At 40.1% G+C, this 17,150-nt stretch overlaps 1 protein-coding gene across 1 annotated transcript in view; it reads right to left on the bottom strand.

Annotated features, from left to right (window-relative positions):
- Positions 1 to 17,150, bottom strand: part of LOC122810237 (dual specificity protein phosphatase 22-A-like) — a 1,755,472-nt gene that overhangs the window by 566,602 nt on the left and 1,171,720 nt on the right. The window contains exon 6 of the mRNA XM_044081759.1: positions 106 to 277. Coding sequence (XP_043937694.1) covers positions 106 to 277 — 172 coding nt within the window. The remainder of the gene's footprint in view (positions 1 to 105; positions 278 to 17,150) is intronic.

Genomic DNA, 17,150 nt, shown 5'->3' with positions numbered 1-17,150 from the left:
TCCACTTCTATTTATGGCTTTGCCCAGATTTCTTGCTCTTAGAGGTTGATAGATATGCTCATTCTACACCAACAGTTCTGGTTTAATATTAATGGTGTCACATACCTCTTTGACGTGCTTCACTTCAAATTCCTGTAGCTGTTGCTGGAATCCAAAATTAGGACCAACATAGGATCGAATAGCCTTCACGGCAGCAATACAGTCTTCCCACCCAAATTTTGACACTGTCATGAGGTAAGCAACAAGGACTGTGGTACTACGTGAAACTCCAGCCAGGCTACATATTCATTAGGAAATAAACCAAAAAGAAATAAAAAAAATCAGTACTACATCCCTTAAACATTCTTGATGAATAATATTCATAAGGATAAAAGAGAAAAGATTTAACATCTATATATTATTTTGGACAAAAAAATACAGAAACCACTTCAGCAACCGTATGTAATGTAACAATGTTCCACAGTCATCAGAATTTCTAGTTACACCAAACAAAATGAAACAGACACTTGTCAGTGTTGAACATAACGCTGTATGACTCATGGTAGTGACAAATGCTAAAAACTAATCAAAGTAATAAAGCTGTAATTATCAATTGGCTCAAAAGAAGTATTTTGATAATCTTCAAAACACCACCCTAGTTTTCAGCATGACTATGCTAAAACCATGTACTAAAATACCATGTACTAAAATATGGGAGATCTACCACTTTGTGAATAGTAACTCGGAGAATGCTGTCAGTACTGCGGTGGTGGTGCTGCGGTAGCGTTGTCGCCTCATAGCAAGACGTTGCCCTGTTCGATTCTTAGCTAGAGAGTCTTCTGCATGGAGGCATACGTGAATGGGGTGTGCCTTCGCTGAAGGTTGTGCGTCAAGGTTGGTAACCCGGTACGTAAAAATCCACTACCAATCATTAGCAGACCGGAGTTCCGCTGTGGCGACCCCTAACTGGGAAAAGCCGAAAGACACAAACAAATTTGGAGAATGCTGTCATCCTGAGCTGTACTCCTCAAAAAGTACAGTTTTGTACCTACCATAAATGTAGATGTCCGATAGATATGCAACTGCAGTCATAACATATGGGTTGTCCTGCCTCAGGCAGCCCTCGGTCGGCCGGATTCCAAAGTCTGGATCCGACGTCGGCTGATGTCGCATTTCTCTCCGACGTCAGAGCGGCTGGAGTACATAAGCATCAGCCGACGCCATTTTCTTCAGTGTTTCTTGCCCCAGATGCCAGGTGCCCTCCAAGGAAGGCTGTAATCAAATTGGAAGACAAACAGGATTCCAGACCAATAAGTAAGCAATAAACAGATACACCATAACAGATATCCCCAGCTAAGAGAAACAGGGATAGGAGTGGACCCAAGGCATAGAGGGGTATGGAGGGAGGGAAAATCCGACTGCAGTTGCATATCTATCGGACATCTACATTTATGGTAGGTACAAAACTGTACTATGTCCTTCAAGAATGCAACTGCAGTCATAACATATGGGTTGACTACCATAGCTTAGCTGGGGGAGGAGGAATGCTCTAGGAAAGAGATGGTGTGGCAATCAAACCCTGCAGGACTGCTGAAGCAAAGCCTGCTCTGGATCTGGAATATAAAGGGAGACAGTAGTGTTTGGAGAATGTATGCACGGAGCTCCATGTAGCAGCTTCTAGAATGTCTTTTGTAGGCACCCCTCTTAAGAATGCTGTAGAGGTGGCTGTAGCTCTGGTGGAGTGTGGTCTGACATTGGCTGGAACATTCTTCCCATGGAAGGAATAACAAAATCTGATGCAATGTCCAATCCATTTTGAAATAGTCTGTTTGGAAATTGCTTTTCCTTGTACTCCAGGGGCGTAAGCTACAAAAAGCTGATCAGACTTCCTACTGGTCTTGGTTCTGTCCAGGTAGTAGCGAAGTTGTCTGTGAATGTCCAAGGTATGCAACAGTCTTTCCCCTTTGCTCTCAGGATTGGGGAAGAAAGTAGGCAGGTGAATAGCTTGATTTAAAGAAACCCTAGATACCACCTTTGGCATAAAAGTAGGGTTGGTTCTTAAGGTGACCCTGTCTCTGTGAAAGATTATGAATGGTGGTGTTGCCATTAGGGCCTGTAGTTCCGAAACCCTTCTTGCTGAGGTAATTGCCAACAGGAAAGCTGTCTTCCATGATAAAAATTGTAAGTCCACTGAAGCTGCTGGCTCAAAGGTAGGTAGAGTCAGTTTTACTAGGACAAAGTTGAGGTCCCAAGCTGGCACTGGAGCCTTTCTTGGTGGCTTAATGTTCTTGATTCCCCTGAGGAATTGCCTTAACAAAGGATGTGAAAATACAGGTGGATCAGTGTTATATCTAGCTGAGATAGCTGAAGCATGTATCTTTATGGAAGAATATGAGAGTCCATTCTGTAGCATATCTGCCAAATATTCCAGGATGAGTGGGATATTCAATAATGATGCATCATGTCCCTTGCTGGTATTCCAAATGCTGAATCTCTTCCATTTTGCTAAGTAAACCTTTCTGGTGGATGGTCTTCGAGCTTCTGTTAATATCCGCTGAACTTCCTTGGAGAGAGATAGATTGAGGTTATTCATGGGATCTCCCAGGATGTTAGCTGCAGTGTCTGAAGATTTGGATGCACTGTTTTGAAGTTGTGTTGAGTCAAAAGTAGGGGCCATTGGGGAAGGGCCCACTTTTTGTTGTGACATATGCTCCGTAGTAGTGGGTACCAGTGTTGTCTTGGCCAATCTGGAGCTATTAGGATCCCCTTGGGCCTCTCTGCTTTGATCTTTAGTAATACTGTGGTCATCAGTGGCAGAGGTGGGAATGCATAGATTTTTAGAAAGTTCCAGTTGAATGAAAGAGCATCTATTTTCCAAGCTTGTGGATGGTATGTCCTTGAACAGAATTTTTGTAGATGATGGTTGAGGTGGGAGGCAAATAGGTCTACTTCTGGCCTGCCCCATGTTGAGGTGAGTTGTGTGAAGATTTTCGGATGTAACCTCCACTCGTGTGGATCTATGAAATTCCTGCTTAGGCTGTCCGCCAGCACATTGTCTTTGCCTGGAACAAACTGGGATTGCAACTGTATGTTTAGGCTCAGTGATTTTTCCCAAAGATTCATTGTCAGTCTGCAAAGAGGGTAGGAATGGGTGCCCCCTTGCTTGTTTATGTACCACATCACAGTGGTGTTGTCTGTCCGTATCAGTAGATGGCCTTGCTGAAGTTGTTGTCGAAAGGCCTCGATGGCATGCATTACTGCCAGCATTTCCTTTTGGTTTATATGCAGATGTGTTTCCTTTGGAGACCATTGTCCTTGTATACATCTGCCCTCCATGTGCGCCCCCCATCCAAGGTCTGAGGCATCTGTGGTCATGGTCTGTGTTATCTGAGGTTTTTTGAATGACATACCTGTGTTTGCCTGGCTTACCGAGGCCCACCATAGGAATTCCTTTTGTAGGCATGGAATGAGCGGTATGGTCATCTCTAGGTTGTTGCTGTGCTGAGACCATAGGCTTTTTAGGTACCATTGAAGCTTTCTCATGTGTAGTCTTGCTAATGGAACCAGGAGAATGCAGGAAGCCATGTAACCCAGGGCCTGTAGGAATCCCCTTGCAGTCATCTGGGTGAGTTTTGCCAAACCTTTGAAATAATGAGTTAACTTCTCTTGCTTGTCTTCTGTCAGGTAAGCCATTTGAGAGGCTGTGTCTAGATTGGCTCCTAAGAAGGTTATTTGCTGGGATGGCTGAAGTCTTGACTTTTGGAAGTTGACTGTGTATCCCAGAGCCTGTAGCAATTGTATGACATAGTTCAAGTTTTTTGTCAAAATCAATTTGTCGTCCGCTTGTATGAGGCAGTCGTCCAGGTATGGGTAAATTTGGATCCCTGGAGCCTGCAATGAGCAATTACTGAAGCCAGGCATTTTGTAAATACTCTGGGTGCAGTAGATAAGCCAAATGGCAATGCTGAGAATTGATAATGCTCTGGCCCTGCAAGAAATCTGAGGTATCTTCTGCAGCTGTGTCTGATAGGGACATGCAGGTATGCCTCCTTGAGGTCCAGAGTAATCAGCCAAGACCCCTTGCCCAGCATGGGAAGGAGTTGCTGTAGAGTCAGCATTTTGAACTTTGGTACTATGAGAAAAGTGTTTAATGCGGACAAATCCAGTATTGGTCTCCATTGAGTTTCTTTTCTTGGAACAAGGAACAGTCTGGAGTAAAACCCCTGGCCTTGTTCTTGTTGTGGAACTCTTTCTATTGCTTTGATCTGAGCAAGCAGAGAAATTTGCTTGATAGCCTCTGCCCTCTGGTTTTGTGGTAGGTTTGGCATGCCTTGTTTTCTTGGTAAGGTATGAAAGTGGAACCTGTAACCTTGGTCTATAATGTCCAAAATCCATTTCTCCTTTGTCAATCTGTACCAATTGTCTGAAAACAGAGATAATTTTCCGCCCAAGGGAGCTTCTATTTGCTCCTTGGTCAGCGGAAGTAGAGGAAAGTCATTGAGATTGTCCCTGTGGGGCAGGGGAGACCCCTGTGTCACTTCTTTGGTTTGCTGGTTGCCATTGTCGTCCCCTGTAAGAACCTCTGTATTGTCCTCTTCCTCGGCCACGCCTGTTTTTACCCCTTTGAAATCTTTCAGGATTAGGAAAGGACCAGTTTTTAGAAGGCCAATTCCTGCTGAATCTGGGTGGCTGAACCTGGAGGAAATCTTTGACCGTCTGAACTGATTTTGCTTTTTCCTCTATGGACTTTAACACATCTTTAGCATTAGTACCAAAAAGCTTGTTCTTTTCCAAAGGTGCATCAAGAAGTTTTGCCTTAACATGATCTGGTAGAGGTTGTTCTTTTAACCATGCATGTCTACGAATGACCGCCCCCTGTCATAGCTGCCCTACATGAAGCTTCCAATGCATCATATCCACACTGCAGAAAGTGATTGCTGACTTGCTGAGAATTATGTACAGCTTCCTGCAAAGACTTCCTGTCTAAAGGTTCAGGAGAGGCCAATGTTTTCTGTAAATCATCTAACAGGTAATCCTGATATTGAAACATATGAAAGAGGCAATTCAGAGCTCTCATAGATAAAGTAGTGGAGGTGTAGACCTTTTTCCCCCATCTCTCTAATGACCTAGCTTCCCTGTTGGAAGGCAAGGGATTTTTGGAGGTGGATGCTGAAATCCCTTTAGGTCCCTGAGAAATAGTTTCTAAATCAACAGCATGGGCCCTAAAGAAATGAGAATGTGTTTCTTGGACCCTATAATATCTATCTGGCTTGGCTGGGGCAGGAGGAAGAGTATCCAGGGTAACACTGGAGTCAGAGTATAGGTCATCCAAAACATCAAGCACAGGAGGTATAGTCAGGGGCCTGTGCTGGGGCTTTTTAAGGAAGGTTCGAAGGCGCTTTCTGGAATCAGAATATTCCTGGCCTTGCCACTTAAAATGTTCCCTCATGGTATGCAAAACTTCCCCAAAAGAAATATCCTCAGGAGGGGAGGCCGAGGGGATGGAATCCTCTGCATCCGAGTCCTCATAGGTCTGGAAGGGCTCTTCCTGGCCATCGGAGTGAACAGAGTCCTCAGACTCTTCATCTGAAGGGATAGGGTCAGAGGGTTCAACCCGGGGCCTCTTATCAGGAGGAGGCTGGGATTCTCTCTCAGGATGGGCCTGTGAACCTCTAATCATGGAAATTAAGTCTGCGGCCATAGTCATGATTTGTGTTTCAGGAGTAGGCTGAGGTAAGGCCTTAACAGTAAGGTGCTTGGTCTTGCTGGCTGCCTTAGCACGTGTGTAGGCCTTAATAGACATGGCCATAGGAGGCCTAGCAGCTCCACGTGCAGGAGTGACCTTATCTACAGCAATGGTCTCGGGCATTTCCTCGGTTTCAGTATCCGGAGGAAAATCTATAACTGGCGTCGGTGTGGCCTCCGTTATCGGAGGTGTCGGTAAAGCGGTGTCTTCGGTTTGGAGCGGTGAAATAACCATCTCAGGGGGAACCGGAGCACTCGCGGTAGGTTTTGGCGTGGAGTCGGAGGAAGACACGGGCCGAGGATGTCGGTCCCGGTCCTTTCGTTTCTTATGAGTCTGCGATGTCGGAAGGTCCGACGGCATTGTATAAGCAAATTTATCGCCGAAAAAATCTTCAGCGAACTCCGCCCGGCGCCTAAGAGTGCGCTTATTGAAGCGAGCACAGGCGACACAGGCCGAGACGTCGTGGTCTGGGCCAAGGCAAGGAAGACAGTAAGAGTGGAAAATCCTTATGAGGTATTTGTTTACCACAAGACAGACAATTGTTAACTTTTTCAGTAATTTCTGACATCGGCTGAGGCAAGAAAGGTCCCCAACGGGGTACTTAGCTTTTTTGATTACTTCGGATTCGAAGAATACAGGAGCTGACCGACCGGCACTTGCGAAATGCTTCTGCTTCGGGCACCGCGTGGCAAGAAAGACTGAAGAAAATGGCGTCGGCTGATGCTTATGTACTCCAGCCGCTCTGACGTCGGAGAGAAATGCGACATCAGCCGACGTCGGATCCAGACTTTGGAATCCGGCCGACCGAGGGCTGCCTGAGGCAGGACAACCCATATGTTATGACTGCAGTTGCATTCTTGAAGGACATCCACAAATTCCTGAATGATTTTGCACATAATGGTTTTACTGCAAGGCTACAGTTTTGCAAGGCTCTTTTTGACTTTTACTAGGAGTTTCTCTCCTCTCCTCTCTGCAGTTGTATGACTGTGGAGTTACAATATATTTGAATTTATAAATAAAAGGATGTGGGGGAGTCCTGCTCCATAACATGTGCTTTAAGAGATATTTCACCCATGGGTTTGGTCAGTATGAACTCATCCACTTTGGATTTTGGGGATTATGATTCAAGGACTTGTGCTGGATCTCCAAATATATAGCAATTAAACATAAAACCTTGAAAAACTGAAAGTTGATTTTATACAAATATAAAATGGCTTAATGGAAAAGTAGAAAGAATTTGGACTGATAGAAAAACTAATACTCTGAATAAAAGTTTACTATTGTGAGCTTACAGCTAAACAGTTAAAAACTGACAAAATCAAAGTTTGCATTACCTATAAGAAAAACAAGGAAAGAACTCTGGTGCTTTTCAACGCCTGTGTCTTAAAGCATATTTTATTAATACTGTTTATTTCATTTATTTCTTTAGGAGCTTGTGTATTAAGTGTAAGTCACCCTTTTCAGCACAATTTCAGTCATAATAAGAAGAGTGGTACTGATAGACATTCTGCTTAAACTCAGCAACTGTCTGCATGGGTTGTGCCCAAATGCAAACAAGGCTTAATCCAGAGCCACAGGCTGTTTCATACAAGAAATTAGATGACTGAAAAAGTCTTATGCAAATAAAGGAATGATGATATGCAAAAGAAGAATGTGTGAAGAAATCTGCAACTTTTTTATATAAATGAGTCTCTTTCCCCACCTTTTGTGATTCATAGTTGCTTTTTGATGTATATGTGCACCTTGTTCAGATAAGTTATAAAAAGTGAATCAGTGCCTTTTCTATCCATTTTTCAATCAGTGAAGATTCTCAGTTTCACCATAAGCCTGGCTATTCCCCTGCTGAGTTGCTTGCTTTGGTTGCACTGAAAACTGGTGTGTGATGTGCTTCTCACCAACCCAGGAGAAAAAGGTATAGGCAAAAAAATAACTCACTTGAACTTTGCTAAACAAGAGTTGCAGGATAGGTTTAGAGTGGAAAGGAATATAATAAGAGTTTTAGTATGACTGTATTGCCAACAAACAGGTAATGGGGAGTACCAAGGTATGCGTAGATTTTATTATGCTTGATATGGGGACTTTCCAGAGACGGGCTTTGGACACTGTGGGTATCTCCCAGACTTCTGCTTTAAGGATACAGCAGCAATTCTTCAATATACTCTTTGCATATGTGCATAAAAATAAGTTATGTCTTACCATAATGTTCCATCTGTGTTGTCAGTCTTCACTAATCCTTGACTGTGGGCTCGGTTCGGAGCCTTGGAACCAACTAGGCTGTTTTTTTGGGTCTAGATTATATCATCGAAACTTCCTTTAAGCGAACACGAAAACACTGACATGTATTGCATGAACCGCGAATATGCCAAACGTACTAAACTGCGAAATACAAAAAGTCGAATCCCCATAGTCGGCCAAGTCCACCTCCCACTACATACTGCCTACCCAAACAAAATAAATGAACCACATACATACACTAACCAAAACCCTACTTCTAACCCTAAAGTAAAGCACCAAAACCCTATGTCTAACCCTACACTAAACCTTACATGCATTTCTATCTATGCACTTACCTTAACCCGCACCCTAACCCTAAGGTCCGTAACTATCGCACACTTACCCTACAGCGATATACGAAAACAAAACAAATAATCCACACACATACATTTAACAAAACCCTAATTCTAACCCTACACTAAACCTTACATACATTACCTATCTATGCACTTACCTTAACCCGCACCCTAACCCTAAGGATCGTAACTATCTCACACTTACCTTACGGAGCTGTACCGCAGACGGGCCAACTATGACACTTCGACTTTTTGGAGTTCGCTGTTTAGTACGTTCGACATAATCACGTTTTGCGCAATACATGTTGGTGTTTTCGCGTTCGCTTAAAAGGATTTTCGGTATTATAATACAGACCCGTTTTTTTCAGCTCGCTCCTCCCAAAACTCTAGAGCTAGGCTCTATCCATAATGCTCCTCCCTAAATTACCTCAGATCAAGTTTGCCTATAATAGTGACAGACGGACAAGAAGTAACAAATAAGAGGCCAAATTTTTGTCCCTATTATGAAGCCAGTCTTTGCGAATATTCGGTCCACTAAGAGTCTTAGGCAGTAGGAAGGAAGGGGGGAATGCTAAGGATTAGTGAAGATCGACAACACAGATGAACATTATAGTAAGACATAACTTCCTTATCTGATGTTGTCAGTCTTCACATAATCCTCGACTGTGGGACAGAGTCCCTAGTTACCTGAACCTTGGGAGGTCTCACGACAGAATATTCCTGAGCACCACTGAACCGAATGATGCATGTCCCCTAGACACCTGGTCCAGCTTATAATGAGTAATAAAGGTAAGAGGAGATGCCCATGTAGCTGCTGCAAAAATGTCATCTAAACAAGCTCTAGCGTGAAAAACTGCAGAAGCTGCTACAGCTCTAGTTGAATGAGCTTTCACAGGACATGATGGGTAAAGTCCCTTTCAGTGATACATAAAGGTGACACAGTCCCTAAGCCATTTAGCTAAGGTAACCTTAGACACTGGATTATCTAAAGAAAGTGAGGAAAAGGCAACAAACGGTTGCATTTTCTGACGCCCTTCATCTTATGAAGGTAACAATGTAATTACCTGTGATCATCTAATAAGTGTAGACAGTACTCTCTCTTATTGGAGAAACTGGCGAAAAAGACTGGTAGATGCAAGGTTTGGTTAATATTTGGCTCTGAAACAACCTTTGGGAAAAAAGGATGGATTCTTCTTGTGCGAGACTCTGTCCTTATGAAATATTAAATAGGGTGCTTTGCAAGACAAACCTTGAATTTCTGATATTCTTCTGGCTGAAGTGCTGGCTATCAAAAACAAAGTTTTCCAGGTCAAGAACTTTAAATCACAACATTGCTGAAGGTTCATAAGGGGGGTAGATAAGAGACTGTAGAACCAAAGGTAAATCCCATGGAGAAATGGGTTCTTTAAAAGGAGGCCTTAACATTAAGGTCTATTTCAAAAAGGCCTTACCAAGTTTATGGGACATAAGTGAAGAACCATCAAAACCCACATGGAAATTAGATATCACAGCGAGATGTACCCAAATGGTAGATGCTGAAGAGCCAGACTGATAAAGAAAGGCCAGAAAATCTGAAACTTTATCTACAGGTGCCACTATTACTATCAAGTGACCATTTAGCAAATTTTATCCATTTGTTATGGTACAGTTTCCTGGATGAAGGCTTATGGTGGGCCAAAATAATTTGGTGAACTGAGGAAGTAAGGGAGGAATGCCTGAATCACAGGAATTGGAGAAGCCATGTAGGGAGCTTGAGATGCTGGATATTCAGATGAACCATTCCCTCTGGATGAGATAATAGGTTTGGTGCTGGGTCCAAAATCCAAAGTTTCTAAAAAAGATGAGGCCAAATGAAGGGGAAACCAGACTTTTCAAGGCCAGAATGTAGCAATGAGGATTACTGTGTTATTTGACCTCTTGGCTTTCTTTAGAAACTGACATACCACTGGAGTGGATGGAAAGGCATATAGAAGACTGGAGGGCCAATCGTGGAGAAGAGCGTCTCTGGGTGACTCTCCTGGTGTGGGGGGGGGGGATTAGGGCAAAGTAATTGCCGCACTTGTTGTTCAGAGGGGACGCAAACAGGTCACAGCAAGGTTGGCCCCATTGTTGGAAAATCTTTTTCCGCCATGACTGGATTGAGAGACCACTCATGAGGCATTAGAATAGTTCTGCTGAACTTGTCCACTATCACGTTGGAGATCCCCGGAATGTGCATTGCCATTAGAAAGCAGTTGGAAGAAATTGTTCATTGCCAAACTCTGGGGGCTTCTCGACAAAGTGGATAAGACTTGGTTCCTCCTTGTTTGTTGATGTACCGGACTACTGACATGTTGTCTGTCCGTATTGCCACTGTTCCCAAGGGGAGGGCATCTTGAAATGCTTGCAATGCTAACAGCACCACTCTCATCTGTAGAACACTGATGTGCAAATTGGCCTCCATTTTCACCCAAGTGCCTTAGACTGTTCTTCCCAGATAAAGCCCCCCCCCCCCCCATCTGGGAAGCATCTGTGGTCAGTCCGGCTTGGGGATGAGGAAAAAGAAATGAACAGCCTGACAGGATTTCATTGGGATGGAGCCACCAAGACAGGTCTTGTATGCAATGATTGGTGACCAAGATCTGATGAGACATCGGTTGATTTAGTAATGACCATTGGGAGGCCAGAAGGCATTGAAGAATCCGCATGTGATATCTGAGCATGGGAACTAGGGTAGCAGAGGCTGCCATCAACCCTAGAGCTTGTAAGATGAGTCTTGTTGGAACACTTCTGTTCTGAATGATGTGGTTTACTTGTGATCTGACCTTTTGGAACCTTTCTAATGGGAGTGATGCAATTCTCGTGACTGTGTTTAGTAGAGCTCCAATGAATTCCATCTGTTGTGTGGGTTCCAGATGGGATTTATTGTGATGCCTAAGGTGGTGCAAAGATGAAGGTGTAATCTCTTGCCCTTACAAGCTGATGCTTGATTATAGAGGTAAGGAGCCAGTCATCGAGATATGGCAAGACTTGAAACCCCAGCAGTCTGAGATGCACTGCTACCACTACCATGCATTATGGTAAACACTCTAGGGGCTGTGGAGAGACCAAAGGGCAGTGCTCTGAACTGACAGTGACTGGGTCCCAGCCAGAAGCACAGGAATCTTCTGGAGCGTTTGTCCACTTTTGTTTAAATACACATTCCCCACTCTGGCAAATCAACTGGATTGAAATAATGTAATACTTGAACAGGTCAGGAGCCTAAAAAATAATACTAAAATTATAGGAATTCATTTATTATGACCTTTCACTGGATAGCAACATAATAAAATGGATTTTATAGAAGAATTAGTCAATACTGGAAGATGATAAAATGGTTAAGAAAAAGGTGGGGGAGCAACCTCAAACTGTGTATAGAAAAGGAACCAACTTGAAAAGTATTTTTGAGGCTGTCAACATTAATACTAGCTTAAAAATAGTAGGATGAGCAAATGTAACTATTGCAAATATATTCACATAGGGGAAGTTTTTGTAATTAAGGATCAACATTTTAAAGTACAGGGGAAATATAATTGTGATACAGCAGGCATAGTATATGTTTATGTCAAATGTGCCCTGGTATTTACATTGGAAAAATGGAGTATAAGCATAGAGATAGAATCTATGAGCATATATATGAAATAAGAAAAGAAAAAAAAAATGACAAATGCTCTGTTTAAGCATGTATCTGAAAATCCAGGGCATGATTTTAAATTTTCTATTTTGGAAAAAGTGACACCTAAGACAAGATGGGGGCCATGGGCTTTGGTCTTAGAGGAGGAGGAATTATACTGGCGAGCTTGAATACAGGGAGATGGCCTGGACTGAACAGGTATCTTCCATCTCTTGTTTATTAAGACTAAAAGAGCAGTTAAGATAGGATGTTTTACAAAGAACATGAAAGCATTATGATTTACATATATGGGATTTGGGATGAGTTTATATAATGCCTATAATATTTTTTAGGAGTTTTTAGGACATACATACTTTTTTTAGTATATGCATTTTGCATTGCATTTTACTTGAAAAGCTTACTGTCTCTAACTGTTTAATTGTTTGGGGCTTGTCTATCACATTATCATACGATGTTATATAACATGACTTGTTGCAAAAATGGCTTTTATCTGAAGTATTTTGATTTTTGAGAAGACTAAAGTGCTTATCTGTTTAAAGCTTGTTCTTAGTGTTTTAGTGATGAGTTTTGCATTCTTTTTATTTTTATAAGTTTTGTTTGTGTACTAGTCTTAGTTTAATACTTTCCTCATAATTCCTGTTTGAACCTGGCAATTTGTGGGACATGTTCAATATTCTGCTACTGAATATGAAATGCTTATGGCCTTCTACATCCTACATAATATGGTAAGGGACTCTGTTAATTCTCAGGGTCATGCCCCATACTGGTTAAAGGAGAAAAACATTCTCCTTCACCTGCTGCATGCACCACCCCTCCTGATGTCTGAGGGTGCTGCTGACAGCACATGGGTAAAGACTGATATCTGGACGGAGTTGAAGGGGATCACATATGTTCTTTGATGGGTGTCTCAAACTCAGGTAAGCAATGCAGGTATAAGTATGATGACCTGTACAGACAGAGGGAGAGACTTGCTGACCCAGTGGACAGCAAAGGTCCAGGTGAGGAGGCCTCTCTTGCTTTGTATTGAAAATGATGAGAAACACTGCAGAAGATTTTTGGGAGGTCAGGTTACTGCAGCAAGATATTCCAAGTGCACCAAACATGGCTAAATATGAAAAAAAAATAAAATTCAATAAAAGAAAATACATTCAGTAAGTGCTTTAATCTCAGACTTCTTCAGACTGAATGTAAAATAAAAACAATACATACATTTTATAGAATAATATCACATGATCTCAATAGAATAATTAAATAATTAGTGTCTCACTCTCTTTCTTAAAATTTTCTTTGTCATTTAAACCTAGAGGGTTACATGTATCTAGCCTTATCTGCCAGCAATTTTCCCTCCAATCTAATTCGTCTGCATCAAACCTATTTAAAAATATAAACGATCAATAACTATAAATTTAAAATCTACCTTGCATTTGCCTTCAAGGTAATATTTACTTAATACATTGTTTTTATCACCTATTTCTACGGCATATACATGCTCATATATTGTAAGATGTAACTCCCTTTTTGTCCTGCCAATATAGTATGCTGTGCAAGACAAACAAGAAACTAAACATATTACAATATTTAGCATTGCAAGAGAAATATCCAGGTACAAAGACTTTTCTATCTTGAATAACCCCCCAATTATAATACTTAAACATACCTATTTACTTGCTCTTTTAATGGCACCAAACTTAGTTGAAATTTACTTTTCAAACTTTTCCCTCTTTTACTAACAAATACTGGCTTATTTCCCACTATTTTTCTAACTTCTGCAAAACTACTCAAAATCTTCCAGTTGTCTTTAATGTTTTTTTATATTCTTTGCATCTAAAGAAAATTGTACAACCATTCATGTTCTATAATCCCTTTTAACAGCTGGCTGCTTATTATAAAAATTGTGTCTTCTTTTGTCAATAACTTTTTTGATACTTCTGTCAATTTCTTCAGGATATCCTTTTGCTATTAATTTATTAAACAAACAGAGCTTCTTTGTAAGATATGTCTTCATTCACTGTGAAATCACGAACCCTCATCAATTGTCTTTTAACTATATTATCTTTAATTTTTCTAGCATACATATTATCAAAACTCAAATAAAATTTATTTTGTATATCCTTTTTATATGTTTTCATCTCTAAGTTATTCATATTTTTGTAAACTTCAACATCTAAAAAAACAATTCTACTGAGACCATAAGAGAATGTAAATTTTAAATAACTACACATTATTAATAAAATCAACAAATGCTTTCAAACTTTCCAATTCGCCACTCCAAATTAAAAAAAAAGTTAATCAATAAAGCATTTATACAATTCAATATTTTCAAAAATATTCACTCTTAAAAATGTTCTCTTTTTTTACCACCCAGTCAAGAAAACATTTGCATAACTAGGAACCATGACTGCTTCCATGGCTACTCCATTGACATGGTGGAAAAAAATAAGCATTGGATTAAAAAATATGTATAACTCAAAACTACATCCAACATTTCCATTAATAAATAAATCAAGTAATCTGGAAACAACCTCAAACTTATTCATTTTATTCTAACAAAATCCATTTCTACTTCATTCGGAATCATAGTGTATAATGACTGTATATCCAAGGTGACTAAATAATCAGAATCAAAGTCACACTTTGAAGAAACTGTCTAAAATCAAAAGTCTCTCTTGTAAAAGTATCCCAGGCTTAGTACTTTCTGCAAATGATCATGCAAAAAAATAGCCATAGTTTCAATCTTACTTCCACTGCTCATAACAATCTGTCTTGGAGGCAGATCGTCCAAACTCTGATGTAGTTTGGGCAGGCCAAAATTCGACTAATTTTTGGATTTCTAACCCATAAGAAACTTGCAGTTTCCAGCATCAATCATTCCATCACACAACCAACCTTGTATAAGAGAATGAATTCTACAACATGTTTTCTTAATTTTAGAGAAAAACACTTAAGACTTTAAAGAAAGGTTGGACTTTTGTAACGGCTGAAAGGGCAGATATTAATAGTTTGAAAGACTATGTGAGAAAATTGAACCTCAAACTTTTATTCAATGATGATCTAAGAGCCAATAATAAGTTTTGTAACTCTAGTCTCTCTAATCCTTCATTAAAACCTAAGCTTGAAGCTTTTCAGGTGACTACAGAAAGACAGTTGAGAGACTTGTTTAAAGAAAAACCTGGCAATAAGTACTACAGTTTAACGGTGGTTGAAAGAAAAGCTCTTAAAAAATTGTTACAGAATCCCAAGATTTTGGTTGTAAAAACTGATAAGGGCAATGCTTTAGTTGTCCTTGAGAGAAACACCTATAACAATAAAATGGAAACAATGTTGTCTGATGAAAGTTTTTACAAGAAAGTGTTTTTCTCAGACGTTAAGAAAACATATAGTAGAATTAATTCTCTTATACAAGTTTGGTTGTGTGATGGAATGTTTGATGCTGAAACTGAAAGTTTCTTATGGGGGAGGAATCGAAAAATTAGTTGAATATTTGGTCTGCCCAAAGAACACAAGAGTTTGGATGATCTGCCTCTAAGACCAATTGTTAGCAGCGGAAGTAAGAACAAAAATATGGCTATTTTTGGATGATCATTTGCAGAAAATAGTAAGGCTAGGACACTTTTACAACAGACACTTTTGACTTTAGGCAGGTTCTTCAAAGTGCGACTGTGATTGATTCTGATTACAGTCATTATACATTATGATTCTGAATGAACTAGGAATGGATTTTGTTAGAATATAATTAAGTTCAAAGTTGTTTTCAGATAACTTGATTTATTTACTAATGGCAATGCTGGATGTAGTTTTGAGTTATAATTTTTTTTTAATTCAGTGCTTTTTTTGAATTCAATGCTTTTTTTTTTCTAGCAAGCCAATGGAGTAGCCATGTCGCCTAATATGCAAATGTTTTCATGATTGGGTGGGAAAGAGTACTTTTTTTGTGTGTGAATTTTTTGAAAATATTGTGTTGTATAAATGCTTTATTAATTACTTTTATTTGGAGAGGGGAATTAGAAAGTTTGAACACATTTATTGATTTTATTAATAACGTGTGTAGTTTAAAATTTACTTTCTCTTATGATCTCAATAGAACTGTTTTCTTAGATGAAGTTTACAAAAATGTGATTAACTTAGTAAAGTATATGAAAAGGATGGGCAAAATAATTTTTGAGTTATGACAGTATGCATTCTAGAAAAATTAAAGATAATATAGTTAAAGAAGAATTGATGAGGGTTAGTGATTTAACAGACAATGAAGATGTATTTTACAAAGAAGCTTTTGGTTTGTTTAATAAATTAGTAGCAAGAGAATATCCAAAAGTATGAAAAAAGTTACTGACAAAAAGAAAGGCAATTTTTGTAATAAACAGCTTACTGTTAAAAAGGTTTATGGAACAGGAATGGTGGTATAATTTTCCCTAGATGAAAATAAAATCAAAAGAAGTTATGTGCTCACCATAATGTTCCATCTGTTTTCATTCAGCCTCAACGAATGGGTCTTGGATTCATGGTTGGATTCGACTCAGCCATTACTACAGCTGGTGGAAACCTTCAAGCTCTCGAACTCTCCCCTACCTATAATGCATTGCTGCCCTGCCACCCCAGATTATATCTACAGCTTTAGAGATTGTGATAGACCAGGATATAGGTACACATTTACATACATATATATCTATATCTGCCATTCACACATGTAGAACTTGAGTTATCATCTAATTAGAAAAAACATATTAGCCAACGCATTTATTACAGAGATCAGACTTCGATATCAAGAGACATGCACTGTGTCATGTATGCCCTGCTATGGAAGGGCATTGATAAAATAAAAGGGCTGGGGTTGGAGGGAGGGAAGTTGAGGCCAAATGAAAATGTACAACACAGATGGAACATTATGATGAGTACATAACTTCTTTTTCTGAAATCAATTTTCATTCATCTTCAACAAATGGGAACAGAGTCCCCAGCTGCCTGAGCTTGGGGTGGACCTTAAGGAAGGACATGCTGGATGCCAGAAAACAGTTGAACCAAATGTAGACCTGCTCCTTGAGCCCATATCCAATTTGTAGTGATTGATAAAGATGTGTGGATTTGACCACGTAGCAGCTGCACAAATGTTGTCCAGAGAAGCCCTGGATTCAAAAACCACGGATGTCGCTATAGACCTACTAGAATGGGCCTTTACTGTTTTTTTGTAGAAAAACATTTAATTTTG

The sequence above is a fragment of the Protopterus annectens genome, chromosome 8.part1, assembly GCF_019279795.1.
Source record: "Protopterus annectens isolate FY-2018-M chromosome 8.part1, PAN1.0, whole genome shotgun sequence".
In the NCBI taxonomy this organism is placed as follows: domain Eukaryota; kingdom Metazoa; phylum Chordata; order Ceratodontiformes; family Protopteridae; genus Protopterus; species Protopterus annectens.
This window is presented reverse-complemented; position numbering and strand designations above follow the sequence as displayed.